General features: G+C 37.3%; 1 protein-coding gene across 10 annotated transcripts in view; it reads right to left on the bottom strand.

The window, feature by feature from the left end:
- DENND4A (DENN domain containing 4A) overlaps window positions 1–18,767 on the bottom strand; it is a 144,917-nt gene that overhangs the window by 41,827 nt on the left and 84,323 nt on the right. For all 10 annotated transcript variants that reach the window (XM_025884611.2, XM_025884612.2, XM_025884617.2 and 7 more), the window contains exons 13-14: window positions 17,855–18,073; window positions 16,399–16,544 (exon numbers count right to left, since the gene is read on the bottom strand). In XM_025884611.2, coding sequence (XP_025740396.1) covers window positions 16,399–16,544; window positions 17,855–18,073 — 365 coding nt within the window. The remainder of the gene's footprint in view (window positions 1–16,398; window positions 16,545–17,854; window positions 18,074–18,767) is intronic.

Consider the following 18,767-nt stretch of genomic DNA (forward strand, 5'->3'; position numbering starts at 1 on the left):
ATACTAAGTATAACATATTTCTCAAAGTTTTTCCAGTTTACGTAGAAGCAGATTTGAGTTAAAATTCCAGTCACATCAGTATTGAAAGCACTTTAATAGTACAATCTCCCCTAGATACTCTATGGCAAGGTAATATTCATAAAAAATGAAAACTTAACAGACTCTAAACTGCCCAAAAGGAGCTCATAAACTAACAAGCACAACATTGGCATTAAAAAAAAATTAAAAACAAACAAAAAAACCCACCAAGATGTCATACATATGACAAAATATAACCCATGGCACTCGGTATTCTAGGCACTCAGTATTCTAGGTTAGAGAGAATATCATATTATCAGTCAGAAATAAATGGGAGAACAAGAATTATTAACAAGTTAACTCTTTAAGATAAGGATTTAAGGCACAATATACCACAAAAGGACAGGTATAACTTTTAAATTTTTCTAATTCTTATAAAAAAAAGCTGGACATTCAGAGTGTTCTTACATAAATTGTCAGTTATAATTTCACAGTATTACATGCTATAATCTCCAAGATTAAAGAAGTTCTTAATGATATATCCATATAGTAAGCTAGAAAACAATAAAGATGTTTCAGAATAACAAATGACATGAAAAATGTTCACAAAGTAATGATAAATGAAGAAAACCCATACTACATATATTTTGATTCTAATTTTTTAAAAGAGTGAATAGGTATGCCATATATACACATGTATATACATATACATATTCATGTTTTTCTCTCACACATGTATACTCTTATCAAAATGTTACCTCCGGGTAATGGTGTAACTGCAATGAACTGTCTTCTTCCTTATATTGTTATTTTCCAATTAAAAAATATGTATTAGTTTTATTGGTTTTTTCAAAAATTACAAAAGTAATAAACCCTTAGAATAAAAATTTAAGCAAGGTAGAATATATTGCTTTTAGAATAAGGACTTATTTCAATTCTGTTGAAGGACAGTTAAAAATCTGTAAACAAAAGGTACCTTTCTTTCTAGCCTGTCAAAAAAGAACTTTTATATGGTGAAATTAGCAAGGATACAGTAAACTGGATAATCACATACCCTGCTGGTACTCAAAATTGGTAAAGATATGTTTAAACACATCTGCCTTATTCTTATTCTAAGGAAATAACCTAACATGAGAAAAAAACCTATCAGCATGAAAGATTTTTTTTTTCAGGATTGCAATAGCAATACATTGGAAGTCACCTATATTTCAAAAAACAGGTAAATGAATGAAGTATGATAAATAGATGAAATATACAATCATTAAAAAATTAAAATAGTAAAGATCACGAGGACTTCTGGTTGAACAAGACAAATTAAACACAACAATTTACCTTCACTCCCTCTTGAAATCTCACCAAACTGAGAAGGGGATTAAAAAAAAAAAAACCCAGCAAAGACAAAATGAACTGGAGAGAGGACAATAGCACAGATGGAGTTCAAAACATTTTAGAAGCTGCAAAGTAGATTGTGTGACCTGTGACCTGTGAAAGCCGAAAGCCACAGATCTGGCACGGGGGAGGAGATAAAGGAGAAAAAGCCAAAACTCTAGCCATTTTGCTGTGTAGAGTCCCAGAAAGGTCAGGAATGAAAAGTGCTCGATGACCTTGAAGATGGCAGTGCACATGGAGCTGAAGCAGGAGAATTAGTTAAAAGCTTACGTTTAAGGACTCCCAGATCCCTGACCCAACCCAGTATTAGGCCACTACCTCTCCCCAATGTGGCCACAGACGAGGTTGGGTCTTTCTGTGTGAACCAGAAGGACTCTAGACTTGAGGACACCAGGCAGAGCTGTGGGAGATGAAGGTGGCTAATAAAAACAGGTGAAGTGAGTAAAAGCCTACATGTTACAACAAGGGAAAACCTCAGTTACCTTCCCCACTCTGCTGTGAGAATATTGGCAATCAGGCTTACACTCCTCAGGCTAAAGACTGGAGATAACCTCTTGGGGAAACTAAGCAGCCTAAAAAAAAGAATTACAGACACCGATCAAACAGGGACTCTAATGATATAGCTGAGTTCCTTTATGATCATCAGTCTCAAACCTAAGGAAGCTCCAAACCTCACCTTCCCATTAAAGCTCCACTGAGTTCTTTATGCCTCATTCTTGAAATACCGACCAAAGATCACACAAGGAAAACTAATAACTTGAAGGAAAATAAAACAAATATTAAAAACAACATTTGAGCAAGAAGAAGCAGAGACAATGCAGGGGGAAAAAACTGCTCAAAATAACTAAAACGAATAAGCCTACATCCATGAAAAGAAGATGCTATAAAAAAGAGACGTAGGGAAATTATAAATATGACAGAAGTAAAAATTATACTACAGAAGTTGGAAAATAAACTTGAAGAAATCTCCCAGAAAGTGGAGATGAAAGACAGACAGAAAATGGGATGAAGGTGCATGCCTGGGTGGCTCAGTCGTTAAGCGTCTGCCTTTGGCTCAGGTCACGATCCCAGGGTCCTGGGATCGAGCCCCGCATCGGGCTCCCTGGTCCGCGGGAAGCCTGCTTTTCCCTCTCCCACTCCCCCTGCTTGTGTTCCCTCTCTCACTGTGTCTCTCTCTCTGTCAAATAAATAAACAAAATCTTAAAAAACAAAAAAAAGAAAGAAAGAAAATGGGATGAAGGGCGCCTGGGTGGCTCAGTCGTTAAGCGTCTGCCTTTGGCTCAGGTCATGGTCCCAGGGTCCTGGAATCGAGCCCCATATCAGGCTCCCTGCTCTCTGGGAAGCCTGCTTTTCCCTCTCCCACTCCCCCTGCTTGTGTTCCCTCTCTCGCTGTGTCTCTCTCTGTCAAATAAATAAATAAAATTAAAAAAAAAATGGGATGAAAAAGTTAAGAGGATCAGGATAGGAAGGTCAATATCCAAACAATATATACTTCAGAAAAAGAGAACCAAAGAAATGGAGTAAAGAAAGAAATGGGATGCAAGAAAATTGCCCAGAATCTGAAGAAAATGAGTCCACAAAGTAAAAGGGCCTACACGAACTCAACTCAATGAAGAAAGGAAGGCCTCCACCAGGCATATCCTTATGAAACTTTAGAACATCAAGGATCTTAAATGCTTTCAGAGAGAAAAAGAGATCAGGCACAAAAGGTCAGAAATCAACATAGCATTAGACCAGATGTTATTCTCAACAATAACATTCAAAGCTAGAAGATTTTAAAATTTTACATCCAACCAAATTAGCAATAAAGTATTAAGAGAATAAAGACATTTACAGACAGGTAGGGCATCAAAAAATGTTTATATCCCACATACTCTCTCTCACTAAGCTACTGGAAGATGTGCTCCATCATAAAAAGGAGAAGCAGGGAGTCTGATGAAGAGGGAGCCCGACTGGGGGGAAGGGGGGCTGATCCCCGGATCCTTAACCAACTAAGCCACCCAGGTGCTCCTAAATTTCCAGCCACTTTGTTCACATAGAAAAAAACCTGTGTATGAGGACAACTGCTCTAATTCTCAGTACTGTCAAGTCTATTAAAATATTAAAATTTTGCACTGTAGATTCAGTACCCTGGGAAAAGAGAGTTTCCTTAACTTGTATACCAATAAAATCACATTTCAACATTATAAAAACATCCATGTTATATACAACCTACATGTATCAGTTGGCCATTTCTGTCTTTTGGAAAGCACAGTGACATCTGCCCATTGGGAGAAAAAGAAATCCAACACCCACGACAGGATAAAATTAAAGTAATTTTCATATTCTCTTCATATTTTTTCCACAAGACATTAATATACTTAGAGAACACTGCAGAGGGATGCTTGGAAGACTAAGAAAAATCTTACCAGACTATTTGTTACACAAACCTGCCCTTAGTTAAGAACCCTCCTATAGGAACAGATTGTAAGGATTTAAAACATAATCATACGAAGAACAAGAACACATGGTTCTTAAATTAGTCATAAATGAAACTCAAATAATTCTCATACATTGTTTTTCTTATTCCTATTCAGCACTACCCACTCTAGCTTTTTAAAGTTGGGCAAATGTTTTCTGCTTGAATATGCTAAAATCAAAAGAGGAATATGTCAGGGCGCCTGGGTGGCTCAGTTGTTAAGCATCTGCCTTCGGCTCAGGTCATGATCCCAGGGTCCTGGGATCGAGCCCCGCATCGGCAGGAAGTTGGCTTCTCCCTCTCCCACTCCCCCTGCTTGTGTTCCCTTCTTGCTGTGTCTCTTTCTGTCAAATAAATAAATAAAAAATCTTAAAAAAATAAATTAAAAAAAGAGGAATATGTCTAATTCCTATTCAATCTTAGTCATGGATTGACTTAGGTAGTTAACGTATATATATTATTATCTATATATAACTTATATAAAATACTTATATATAAATGTATAATATGTAATTTATATATAAATATTACTTATTTCCCATAGCTAAATTGCCAGAGGTAAAAGGATCTGTTCACTTAAAAAATTAAGTTAAAAGTCACCCAACTAAGAAATAACCCTACATAAATGATTATTTTAAAAGTATTACTGATATTCATAAAACATTTGCAGATTAAAAGCAAGTACTCACTTGTACTAAGTGTACTTAAATTGTGGTACTATAATATGAAAGGTAGTAACAGTACTGTATAATTATTTACTATTTCAGAGAGTTCTGCTTAATAATACTAGGAATACAATTAACCTCTAACTGCATATGGAGGTTATTAAGATGTATTTTGGATCTTGTGATGTTTTATTTTTCTCTAATAAAAAACTTCCTTGAATTATAATAAAGCAAATACAAGTAACTATGTTTTAGTGAGTTAATTTTGAATTTAATTCTCTTAGTCACTAAAATCTTTAAGTGCAACATGATTCCATTATATATAAGTGATCTTTTTTTTTTAAAGATTTTATTTATTTATTTGAGAGAGAGAGAATGAGAGATAGAGAGCACGAGAGGGAAGAGGGTCAGAGGGAGAAGCAGACTCCCTGCTGAGCAGGGAGCCAGATGTGGGACTCGATCCCGGGACTCCAGGATCATGACCTGAGCTGAAGGCAGTCAGTCGCTTAACCAACTGAGCCACCCAGGTGCCCTATAAGTGATCTTTTGTTGGATCTAGATTTTGAGTAGGTGAATAGCATTTCAGGAAAATTATCTGTGTAGAAACAACGGTTACACATTTAATGGGACTGGCTTTTTTTGACAGAATGTATATTCTTTAAGCAATTATTCTCATGTCCTACACTGACTCCAAGTAAATAGCAGGGGACCTACTTTCAGAAATTCCTAGACAATATAATGTAGTAATTATCAGTGATAAAATATACTTCTTAGAACATGATGCCCTAGGCACCTAGCAAAAGTGTTATATGTCTTACAATATTAATGAGTATTTTAAAAACCATGTGATACTGACATTACTGTATGAATTCTTAGTTGAAACACAAACTTGTGAACAGGATACATAAAGTGAGTAGAAAAAGGGAACAATACAGGATTTCTGTCATTTGCACGTTTAAGTGGATTCCTACAACAAATTTAGTGTTCCCATGTGGATTAATCAATGTATTGGCTAAAGTATGCTATTAGCAATACTCTGGTCACAGTTTAGTCCCTTATGATTCAGTTAGCTTGGCACAGGAACAAAGTGTTACACACATGTATGCCACTGTTCACAAAGCAAGCTCAATGAGCATATATGGATGACCAGTGGAAGTCTAGCACCAGAGGGGAAAAACTTTCAAAGTGCATAATGCTGTAAGAAACATCATTAAAAAAAAAAAAAAAAAAGGCTCTACGCCCAACGTGGGGCTTGAACTCATGACCCTCAGATCAAGAGTCACATGCTCTACCCCTGAGCCAGCCAGGCACCCCCAGAAACAACATTTTTTATATAAAACAAAACAATTATTCCTATAAAAAGGATTTAAAGAAATTATGTTTTAAAGCACACTTTTCTATTTACCACACACCTTTCTATTTATTTATTCTTTCTATTAAGCACCAAATAAGGCAAACCTACAGATTTGATTAAGATAGTGAAAACCAAGTTCTTGGCACAATGCTGCAATGAAAACAAAACTGTCAAGGAGCTATGACATTACCACTCAAAACAAACAGGATTTTGAAGTTCTATATAGGCAGAGTTCAACTTACAAAAAAGGCAGGGTTCTAAAAGTCCACTTCTAAATAGAGTATTCAAAATTAGGTTGATAGAAATGTTCTATGTTTTGGAGTCATGGTCCCATGGAAATCTGTATTTGCCAAAACTCATCAAACTATACATTTCAGAGGTGCATTTACTATTTGTATATCTCAATAAACTTTGGTTTTTTTTTAAAAAATGTCCTAAAAGGTGGTTACAGTACCATTCCACCAGAGAGAAATTTAATATATATCTTTCTAGTAGAACACTGAAGCCCTGCACCATTTGAACCATAGCTAATCACTATTTATATCCATGTTTCTATGGAAAAATGAATTATGAGTTCTAAGTAGATGATGGCATATATCCATTTTTTCCCCTACTCCAAAGCATTTCAAGGACTAGGGTGATTATTTCTAGGCACCTTAATTAACCTGTTAATTCTCTATCAGCACCAGCAACAGTATTTCTCTACATCAACCAACCATCAAGTGCTCTAAATTGAAGGATCTGAACTTGTTCTTTATATGTTTAAGTCATTCAAAAGTCAAACATTTCTATGTCATGAAATGATAAAAACCAAAGGAACTACCACTCCATAAACTCAAATAAAAATCAGCAAAATATAAAAAAGTCATGTTTTATACTTTTTAGTTCATACAACACTACTATGAACACTGGGAGATGCATAATGATCTCTCCTCACAATATATACATTTATTTTTTTTACTTCTTTTTTTTAAAAACATATAATATATTATTTGTTTCAGGGGTACAGGTCTGTGATTCATCAGTCTTACACAAATCACAGCGCTCACCATAGTACCTACCTTCCCCAATGTCCATCACCCAGCCACCCCATTCCTCCCACCCCCCTCCACTCCAGCAACCCTGTTTGTTACCTGAGATTAAGAGTCTCTTATGGTTTATCTCCCTCTCCGGTTTCGTCTTGTTTCATTTTTCTCTCCCTTCCCCTATACCCTCTGTCTTGTTTCTCAAATTCCTCATATCAGTGAGATCATATGATACTTATCTTTCTCTGATTGACTTATTTCGCTTAGCATAATACCCTCTAGATTCATCCACGTCATTGTAAATGGCAAGATTTCATTGTTTTGATGGCTGCATAATATTCCATTGTGTATATGTGTGTTTATCCATTCATCTCTTGATGGAAATCTACGCTCTTTCCATAGTTTGGCTATTGTGGACATTGCTGCTATAAACATTGGGATGCATGTGCCCCTTCGGATCACTACATCTGTATCTTTGGGGTGAATACCCAGTAGTGCAATTGCTGGTTGTAGGGTAGCTCTATTTTCAACTTTTTGAGGAACCTCCATACTGTTTTCCAGAGTGGCTGCACCAGCTTGCATTCCCACCAACAGTGTAGGAGGGTTCCCCTTTCTCTGCATCCTCGCCAACATCTGTCGTTTCCTGACTTGTTAATTTTAGCCATTCTGACTGGTGCGAGGTGGTATCTCATGGAGGTTTTGATTTGGATTTCCCTGATGCCGAGCGACGTTGAGCACGTTTTCATGTGTCTGTTGGCCATTTGGATGTCTTCTTTGCAGAAATGTCTGTTCATGTCTTCTGCCCATTTCTTGATTGGATTATTTGTTCTTTGGGTGTTGAGTTTGATAAGTTCTTTATAGATTTTGGATACTAGCCCTTTATCTGATATGTCATTTGCAAATATCTTCTCCCGTTCTGTTGGTTGTCTTTTGGTTTTGTTGACTGTTTCCTTTGCTGTGCAAAAGCTTTTTATCTTGATGAAGTCCCAATAGTTTATTTTTGTCCTTGCTTCCCTTGCTTTTGGCAATGTTTCTAGGAAGAAGTTGCTGCGGATGAGGTCAAAGAGGTTGCTACATGTGTTCTCCTCAAGGATTTTGATGGATTCCTGTCTCACATTTAGGTCTTTCATCCATTTTGAGTCTATTTTTGTGTGTGGTATAAGGAAATGGTCCAGTTTCATTCTTTTCATGTGGCTGTCCAATTTTCCCAACACTATTTGTTGAAGAGACTGTCTTTTTTCCGTTGGACATTCTTTCCTGCTTTGTCAAAGATGAGTTGACCATGGAGTTGAGGGTCCATTTCTGGGCTCTCTATTCTGTTCCATTGATCTATGTGTCTGTTTTTGTGCCAGTACCATACTGTCTTGTTGATGACAGCTTTGTGATAGAGCTGGAAGTCCGGAATTGTGATGCCGCCAGCTTTGTTTTTCTTTTTCAACATTCCTCTGGCCATTCGGGGTCTTTTCTGGTTCCATACAGATTTTAGGATTATTTGTTCCACTTCTTTGAAAAAAGTTGATGGTATTTTGATAGGGATTGCATTAAATGTGTAGATTGCTCTAAGTAGCATAGACATTTTCACAATATTTGTTTTTCCAATCCACGAGCATGGAACATTTTTCCATTTCTTTGTGTTTTCCTCAATTTCTTTCATGAGTATTCTATAGTTTTCTGAGTATAAATCCTTTGCCTCTTTGGTTAGATTTATTCCTAGGTATCTTATGGTTTTGGGTGCAACTGTAAATGGGACTGACTCCTTAATTTCTCTTTCTTCTGTCTTGGTGTATAGAAATGCAACTGATTTCTGTGCATTGATTTTATATCCTGCCACTTTACTGAATTCCTGTATGAGTTCTAGCAGTTTTGGGGTGGAGTCTTTTGGGTTTTCCACATAAAGTATCATATCATCTGCAACAACTGAGAGTTTCACTTCTTCTTTGCCGATTTGGATGCCTTTTATTTCTTTTTGTTCTCTGATTGTTGAGGATAGGACTTCCAGTATTATGTTGAACAGTAGTGGTGATAGTGGACATCCCTGCCATGTTCCTGACCTTAGGGGGAAAGCTTTCAGTTTTTCTCCATTGAGTATGATATTCACTGTGGGTTCTTCAAAGATGGCTTTTATGATATTGAGGTGTGTACCCTCTACCCCTACACTGTGAAGAGTTTTAATCAAGAAAGGATGCTGTACTTTGTCAAATGCTTTTTCTGCATCTACTGAGAGGATCATATCATTCTTGTTCTTTCTTTTATTAATGTATTAGATCGCATTGATTGATTTGCAGATGTTGAAGTAACCTCGCAGCCCAGGAATAAATCCCACTTGGTCGTGGTGAATAATCCTTCTAATGTACTGTTGGATCCTATCGGCTAGTATTTTGGTGGGAATTTTTGCATCCATGTTCATCAGGAATATTGGTCTGTAGTTCTCCTTTTTGATGGGGGTCTTTGTTTGGTTTTTGGGATCAAGGGAATGCTGGCCTCATAAAATGAGTTTGGAAGTTTTCCTTCCATTTCTATTTTTTGGAACAGTTTCAGAAGAATAGGTATTAATTCTTCTTTGAATGTTTGGTAGAATTCCCCTGGGAAGCTATCTGACCCTCGGCTCTTGTTTGTTGAGAGATTTTTGATTACTGCTTCAATTTCCTTAGTGGTTATGGGTCTGAGTTCAGGTTTTCTATTTCTTCCTGATTCAGTTTTGGTAGTTTATACAACTCTAGAAATGCATCCATTTTTTCCAGACTATTTAATTTGCTGGCATATAGTTGCTCATAATATGTTCTTATAATTCTTTGTATGTCTTTGGTGTTGGTTGTGATCTCTCCTCTCTCATTCATGATTTTATTTATTTGGGTCCTTTCTCTTTTCTTTTTGATACGTCTGGCCAGGAGTTTATCAATTTTATTAATTCTTTCAGAGAACAAGCTCTTAGTTTTGTTGATCTGTTCTATTGTTCTTTTGGTTTCTATTTTATTGATTTCTGCTCTGATCTTTATTATTTCTCTTCTCCTGCTGGGTTTAGGCTTTATTTGCTGTTCTTTCTCCAGCTCCTTTAGGTGTAGGGTTAGGTTGTGTATTTGAGACCTTTCTTGTTTCTTAAGAAAGGCTTGTATTGCTATATATTTTCTTCTTAGGACCACCTCTGCTGCATCCCAAAGATTTTGAACAGTTGTGTTTTCATTTTCATTTGTTCCCATGAATTTTTTAAATTCTTCTTTAATTTCCTGGTTGACCCATTCATTCTTTAGTAGGATGCTTTTTAGCCTCCATGTATTTGAGTTCTTTCCAACTTTCCTCTTGTGATTGAGTTCTAGTTTCAAAGCATTGTGGTCCGAAAATATGCAGGGAATGATCCCAATCTTTTGGTACCGGTTGAGACCCGATTTGTGACCCAGGATGTGATCTATTCTGGAGAATGTTCCATGGGCACTAGAGAAGAATGTGTATTCTGTTGCTTTGGGATGGAATGTTCTGAATATATCTGTGAAGTCCATCTGGTCCAGTGTGTCATTTAAAGCCTTTATTTCCTTGTTGACCTTTTGCTTAGATGATCTGTCCATTTGAGTGAGGGGTGTGTTAAAGTCCCCTACTGTTATTGTATCGTTGTCGATGTGTTTCTTTGATTTTGTTATTAACTGGCTTATATAATTGGCTGTTCCCATGTTAGGGGCATAGATATTTAAAATTGTTAGAGCTTCTTGTTGGATAGACCCTTTAAGTATGATGTAGTGTCCTTCCTACATTTCTTATTATAGTCTTTGATTTAAAATCTAATTTGTCTGATATAAGGATTGCCACCCCAGCTTTCTTTTGATGCCCATTAGCAGGGTAAATGGTTTTCCACTCCCTCACTTTAAATCTGGAGATGTCTTTGCATCTAAAATGAGCTTCTTGCAGACAGCATATCGAAGGGTCTTGTTTTTTAATCCAATCTGATACCCTGTGTCTTTTGACTGGGGCATTTAGCCCATTTACATTCAGGATAACTATTGAAAGATATGAATTTAGTGCCATTGTATTGCCTGTAAGGTGACTGTTACTGTATATTTTCTCTGTTCCTTTTTGGTTTATGTTACTTTTAGGCTCTGTCTTTGCTTAGAGGACCCCTTTCACTATTTCTTGTAGGGCTGGTTTGGTGTTTGTAAATTCTTTTATTTTTTGTTTGTCCTGGAAGCTTTTTACCTCATCCTTCTATTTTCAGTGACAGCCTAGCTGGATATGGTATTCTTGGCTGCATATTTTTCTCATTTAGTGCTCTGAATATATCATGCCAGTCCTTTCTGGCCTGCCAGGTCTCTGTAGATAGGTCTGCTGCCAATCTAATGTTTTTACCTTTGTAGGTTACAGACCTCTTGTCCCGAGATGCTTTCAGGATTTTCTCTGTCTCTGAGACTTGTAAGTTTTACTATTAGATGTCGGGGTATTGACCTGTTTTTATTGATTTTGAGAGGGGTTCTCTGTGCCTACTGGATTTTGATGCCTGTTTCCTTCCCCAAATTAGGGAAGTTCTCTGCTATAATTTCCTCCAATATACCTTCTGCCCCTCTCTCTTCCTTCTTCTGGGATCCCAATTATTCTAATGTTGTTTCGCTTTATGGTATCACTTATCTCTCAAATTCTCCCCTTGTGATCCAGGAGTTGTTTATCTCTCTTTCTCTCGGCTTCTTTATTCTCCATCATTTGGTCTTCTATATCACTAATTCTCTCTTCTGCCTCATTTATCCTAGCAGTTAGAGCCTACCTTTTTGATTGCACCTCATTAATAGCCTTTTTTATTTCAACTTGGTTAGATTTTAGTTCTTTTATTTCTCCAGAAAGGGGTTCTCTAGTATCTTCTATACTTTTTTCAAGCCCAGCTATTATCTTTATAATCATCATTCTGAACTCTAGTTCCGACATCTTACTAATGTCTGTATTGATTAGGTCCCTGGCAGTCGGTACTGCCTCTTGTTCTTTTTTTTGAGGTTTTTCCATTTTGTCATTTTGTCCAGAGGAGACTAGATGAATGAGAGAACAAAATGTTAAAAAAAATGCTAAAAGGGTAGCAATGACCCCAGAAAAATATACCCTAAACATATCAGAAGAAACTTGAAACTGGGTGGGGAGGGGGAAGGAGGGGAAAAAAAAAAAAGAGTATGATCAGGCTGGTGAATATAACAGAGCCACACACCAGATTTTGGGTGTATTTTGGTCTGTTAGAAGAAATTGCCTCCCAAAATTTTAAAGAAAAAAAACATATATATATATATATATATATATATATATACACAAAAATAAGGGTAAATACGATGAAGGGATGGAATATGACTGTAAAGATGAAAATTAAAAAGAATTTTAAAAAAGAATTGGTAAGAAGTTGGTTGAAAAAAAGAATGAAAAAAATTTTAAAAAAGAGAGAATGTGATCAGGTGGGAGACTAGGACAATGTCATACACTAGATTTAGGGTATATTTTGGTCTGTTAGAAGAAACTGTATCCCAGAATTTTAAAGAAACGAAAACTTATATATATACAAAAAATAAGGTTAAATACAATGAAGAGATAGAATATGACTGCAAAAATGAAAAATTAAAAAAGATTAAAAAAAGATGGTTCCAAAAGGAAAGAAGAAAAATTCAACTAAAAAAATAGAAAAAGAGAAAAATAAAGAAAATTTAAAAAATTACCTTTGAAAGACTAAAGAATCATGGGGAAAAAACCCATGAATTTTATGTGTTGTATTCCCCTAGCACTGGAGTTTTGTCATTCTCATTGATCGGTAAACTTGGTCTTGGCTGGCTGTTCTTGCTGAACTTCTGGGGGAGGGACTGTTGCAGTGGTTTTCAAATGTCTTTGCCGGAGGCGGAATTGCCCCACCCTTGCTAGGGCCGGGCTAAGTAATCTGCTCAGGTTTGCTCTCGGGAGCTTTTGTTCCCTGAAAGCTTTCCATCCAGCTTTGGAGGACGAGAATGAAAATGGTGGCCTTCCAATCTCTGGTCCCAGAGGAGCCGAGAGCTCAGAGCCCCTCTCCTCAGTGTGTCCCCAGAGAAAAGCAGTCAATCACTCCTGTCTCCCCAGTCTCTGGCTGCACTCTGTGCTCACCCAGCCTGTGACCGAGCATTTCTATCTCTGGCACATGACCTTGTTTGGAGTCTCCAAACCCAGCAGATTCCTGCGGTGTGCTCCACTGCTCCTCTGGCGGGGGAGGAAGGGGAGTCTCCCCGGATCTGCCACTTGTTTGGATCCCTGCTTGAAGAGCGGATCACAGTTTATGGCAGCCCTGATCTGAGAGCCCACTCCTTGGCTCCGTCTTTGCAGACGACTTCCTTGCTCCAATACTTGGGAGCTCTGCCACACTCAGGCACCCCCAGTCTTTCTATGAGCCCGAAGGTCCTGAGACCACACTGTCCCAGCCAGGGTTCCACTCCCTGCTTAGGCACTGGAGCGACGTTCCTCAGTGGAGCTGACTTCTAAAAGTTCCTATTTTGTGCTCTGCTGCTCTATTACTTGCTGGTAGGCAGATGATGGAGGCTCCCTCCCCCCGCAGTCTATCTTCCCGAATATTGCCTCGGATTCACTTCTCCGCACGTCCTACCTTCCAGAATGTGGGCGCTTTTCTGTTTAGAGTGTTGCTGCTCTTCTTTTCTTCAATCTCCTGTTGAGTTTGTAGGTGTTCTGAATGGTCTGATAACTAGCTGAATTCCTGGGACCAGACGAAATTTGGGTCTCTTACTCCTCTGCCATCTTGCTCCTCCCCCCTCACAATATATTTTAAACATAGGTAAGAAAACAACACAGAAAGACTAGATGACTTGACTCAAATCACAAGTAGAAGAGCTGGGACTCAAGTTGTCCTGATTCCCAATGCAGTGTTTTTCCTATTACATCTGGCATAGTTAGAATCATTTCTCATTTTTGTAAGACATATTTGGTACTGATTTTTTAGTTAGTAAAGGACACTTTCGAGTCCAACTCAGAACTGAGCTAATTTCTGAATACAGAGGGATGAGCTGTACTTTGGCTGTTATGCTCCCTGCCCTCAAAAATCACTGATTTTCTTTTAGTCACATAAATTTGAACATGATGGACTTCTTTAAACAACCTTACAAGTATAACCTGTTGAGTAAATATATGAAAAAGCTTTGCTTTCTCCCTTTCTTCTCTTGTCATGGGACATGTTCATAAAATCATGAACATTATGTATATATAGTCACAAATTTATATGAGAGTTTCAAGTATAGTAACTTTTCATGTACAAACAACTTTTCCCCCTTAATCTTTTCAGAGTAAATTGCTGGCCTGATGACCCATCACCCCTGAATACTTTGGTGTGTACTTCCTACAAACAATGACATTCTCTTATCGAACCATAACACAACATGAAAATGGAAATTAACATGTTACACTACTAATGTCTAATACTCGAACTACATACAAGTTTTAATGATTATATTAATAATGTTATGCCAAAAGCATCCCGTTTGGAACAATACATTGTATTTGCATGTCAAGTCTCTTCAGTTTCCTTCACTTTTGAACAGTTTCTCAATTTTTCCTTTATTTTCTTAACCCTGACAGTTCATGGATTATAGAACAGGTATTTTGTAGATTGTCACTTAATTTGAGTTTATATGATATTTCCTTGAGATATGCAGGTTATATGCATCTTTAGCAGAAATATAGAATTGATGTTGTATTTTCACTGTGGCCTATTATACGCATATGTTGATTTGTTCCACTATTGATGTTTACTTTGATGATTAGATAAAAATGGGGTCTGCCAGGCATTCTGTTCCACCATAAAGTTATTCTTTCCCCTTTTGTAATTAATATGTATTTTGTGCAGAGGTACTTTGAAACTAAAATCCTGTTTCTCATCAGACTCTTGATTGCTTGCTGTGTAGACTCACAGTTTCCTATTTTTTTTCAGTGGGTTATAATCTGTTACTAACATTTGATGTTCAAGTTGTCCCAGATGTAACCAGTGGGAATCCCTTCAAGCTGGCTTGTCTTTGTATGGTGTGTGTGTGCATGTACGCACACGTGCACGTGCATCTGCCTGTATGTGTGTGGTGTTGTTTTAAAAAACATGTCTCCATTATTCTTGGAGCAATTCCTTGTTTTCTAGCACAAGCTACTTCAGGGTCCATTTTGTACTTTCCTTGCCCTAGACCCAGTAATTTCTCCAAGGAGTCCTAATTCCTTTTAGTGGAGAATGGTATTTAGAAGTCAGAATCTGTGCATTAGGTGGACTCATTGCTATTGGGGATGGCTGCTCCCAGGTCCTCTCTGTGTACAGAGCTAGGGAATATATGTTTGTACACACAAAGACACACATACTTGTATCTATATTTATTTCTATATTTGTCTGTACATATTGAATACCAATGATATATCAAACTTTCAATTCCATTCTAATACCACAGAGTTCATTCAGGTTTTTCCTTTTCTGTATTTGTAAGTCCCTTCTCTGACAGTGAGTAACTTCATTATCCTTAATATATTTATTTATTTGATCCATTCCCCCATATGCTATATTCTCCCATCTCTACCACCACCCTTCCCCACACATATGACTTCTTCACCCTAATTTGGCTTTAACAACTACTTCCAGACCAAACCTCTACCCCCACCAAGCTGGCATCTTCCTCATCCAGATCAAACTCTGATACCCCACTTGCTGCCCCTACCCAGTAGAGACACTCTCCTGACCTTGCTCAGACTCTGATATTCACATTGTTTCTGCGTGGATATTCTTCTCATCCTATGTATTCTGACCCCCTGCAGCTGTCTGTCCCCTAGCATGGACACTCTTTTTAACCTCCCATCCTCTGATTCTCCATGCTAGGTTGCCCCTTGCATGGATGCTGTCTTCACCTGGCTTGGGCCCCAACACCAAATGCTAGGCTGCTCCTCCTTCCTCACCCCATTCAGGTTTTGACACCCCACTCTAGGCCACTGTTCCCCAACCTCCTCTCTGTTCAGTAGGGATACCCACCTTGCTCCACCCCACCTAATGATATTAGGACTGACGGGGAAGGGAAGGTATCACACATGAATTTAAAATAGCAAAATTAATTCACTTAATTTAAGCTACAAACTCACTTCCAAAATGTAAAAATATTCAAGTGAAATATTCATTATGCTCTACACCTACTCTCAGCTTGTAGCAATCCTCAAAAAGGAGAGGTGATAATTAAGGATGTTCAGGTTAGAGGTCCACACACTTGGACAGAACTCCCATAGTCTGTAAGTAGGCAGGCAAGGTTACAGATCCTGAGTGCTAAAATAAAACTGATGATTTGGCAAAATCCTGCAAGGTACTCCTAAGAGGTGCTCTATAATATCTAGTAGCCCAAACAGAACTTTCATAATAAAGAGTCAATGATGAAATGGAATGAACTTAGGTTTTGTTAAAAGCTGATAAAAGTTAAATAGAAACTATAACTCATAACATTTAAAACAATCACACAAAATAAGTCAGGGCACTACAGACATACTATTACTTACCTTATCTACACAATCATCAAAAAATGCCAGGCTTGCATCTTTATCACTGACAAAAGAACATTCCTCAATGAAGCGAATGAACATTTGTGTTTTGGTCATCATGCTATAGAATTTTTGATGTGACCGGTCCCGGCTTCTTAAGAAAGCTGTTCAACATAAATTCATAATGTCACAAAATATAGCATCATTCAAAGATTCATTAAATTTTAATCCAGAAGAAACTTGATTAACCACATTATCTATACCCCCTCAACCCGCCACTTTGAAGAAAAAGAAACTAAGATCCCTGAAAAGGGACAGGACCTGACAAAGATAGCAATAGGAAAGGAACTTGAACCTAGATCTTTCAAATCCTCGCTCAGAATTGTCTCTGTGGTCCCCTCACTACCTTGAAGATTACACATAAAGTAGTAAATCTGAAAGCATTTTTAAAATTGCTTTTTCCCTCCCAGTGTGTTGCATGCTCTATGCTCATGGCATACTCCCTGTCCATGTATTTGGCTTTTCTCAAAACAGCAGTTACACCTCTTCTAGTATTTGTTTGTGTCTGTGTCTTACTGAAACAGAGTAAAAATTTATTTCCTGATTTCATGCTCCACGTTGCTTGCTATGGTCAGTTACACTACATTTGGGCCTTCTTTTGGGCCCATATGCTCAAATTATTTCCAACTCTTCTCTCTGCTTAAAACCATCTTCTACTTTTCTTTTGCCTGGCTAATTTCTACTCATTCCTGAGATCATGGCTCAGACCTAAATTCCTCAGAAGGGCTTTCTGTGATCTGAAGTTGTGAAATAAAGTGTTCATTCATATTATTTTCAAATTGCTTATCTTCTTGACTATAAGCTCAATGGGAGAAGTGACCATGTCTTTCTCTCTCTTTTTTTGTGACCATGTCCCTTTTGCATACCACTATATACCTAGTATTTAAAGGAACTCAATATATGCATATTAAATGAATTTCTCTTGCAAATGTTATATACCACAAAAGAAAAATAAATATGTATTATGACAGAAACTGCACTCCGGGGCTCTCCTACTTCTTTTGCTTTGGGGAACTAACAGAAAGTAGTATTTATAAAGCACACTGAAGTAAAATGAATGAGGCTGCTCATGCCTGGAAGTGACCATCCCAGGGGCTCCTCTGAGTGTCCAACATTGCCTAGCTGCTCTGAAAGCTAAAAATATCAATATCTCAACACATCTGTGATACAACATTCCTACATGGTTAGGAAGCTCTGTGCTTTTCAAATATTTAGCTAATGGGATTATAACTAATATGCCCGAGAAATAACTAGTTTTGTGGAGATGGATTACTAACAAAGTTGATCTTCACATATTTCCAAAATAGGTATGTATTTTGATAAACATGAGCTATTAATTAACACAGGAAACAACTGAATCATCATAAGGTTAAACTCAATAATATGAAAACTATAAAACTATACAATCACTTACCTTGTAGGGCAAAAAGAGAGGATGCATCTGTGGCTGTCTCAGACGGGGCTTGTGTTATTGGTCTTAAGTATGATCTATAACCTTTTAAAATAGAGGCCATGAAACACAGAAACGCCTCTTGGATTTCCAAATCTATCATGTGCAACCTCTTTCCAGAATTAAAATCATAGTCATTCATTGCTAAGTCCATTAGTCCATCATCTCTTGGTCTCTGCTGCACTGTGAAGAAAATCAGTGTTAGTGTTTTCTCCAAACTCTTGAAACCAATGTTCATAATGATAGCAATATAAATTTGTTATATATGTAAGTCAAGTCATTATGCTATATACCTTAAACTTACACAGTCCTGTATGTCAACTGAAAGAAATAAATGTGTTGTTTTCAAAAGAGCTCAAGCTACCTCAACTCTGTGTTTATACAACTTCATAATAGGTAAACCCTAGCAAAGCTTGCTACATCATTTTTTAGGCTCTGCTACATGTATTTTAACCCAAGTAAATATAGAATTATTCCTGTTTATCTACCATCAAAAAAATTCATGTTCTGAAGTAACTATATATAAACTAATAAATGGAAATCATAGCAACCATATCAGCAGGATACAGGGTTAAATGCATTATCCCTATCTCTGCCCACCCACCCTCCCTTTTAAAAAATATAAGTGCCTACAGGAAAAGCACGCAAGGCTTAGAATGTGAAAAACAGCTCTTCCTCTTCCTGAACAATCCAATGCTAAAGTCCTTAGGTAGTAAAATAATAAATTCACAATAGAGAGGTCTGGTAGACGCCACCTTAATCAAGTGCACAAAGTGAACATCTTCGTCAATTATGAGACAAATTGAAGTAGTGCCTGATCTGGTAAGGATGCTAGGAAAGGAACATGGTGTCACTTCTGCGATAGATGTATGACCTG

The sequence above is a fragment of the Callorhinus ursinus genome, unplaced genomic scaffold (genome assembly GCF_003265705.2).
Source record: "Callorhinus ursinus isolate GAN/ISIS: 27379988/994484 unplaced genomic scaffold, GSC_fseal_2.0 scaffold25, whole genome shotgun sequence".
In the NCBI taxonomy this organism is placed as follows: domain Eukaryota; kingdom Metazoa; phylum Chordata; class Mammalia; order Carnivora; family Otariidae; genus Callorhinus; species Callorhinus ursinus.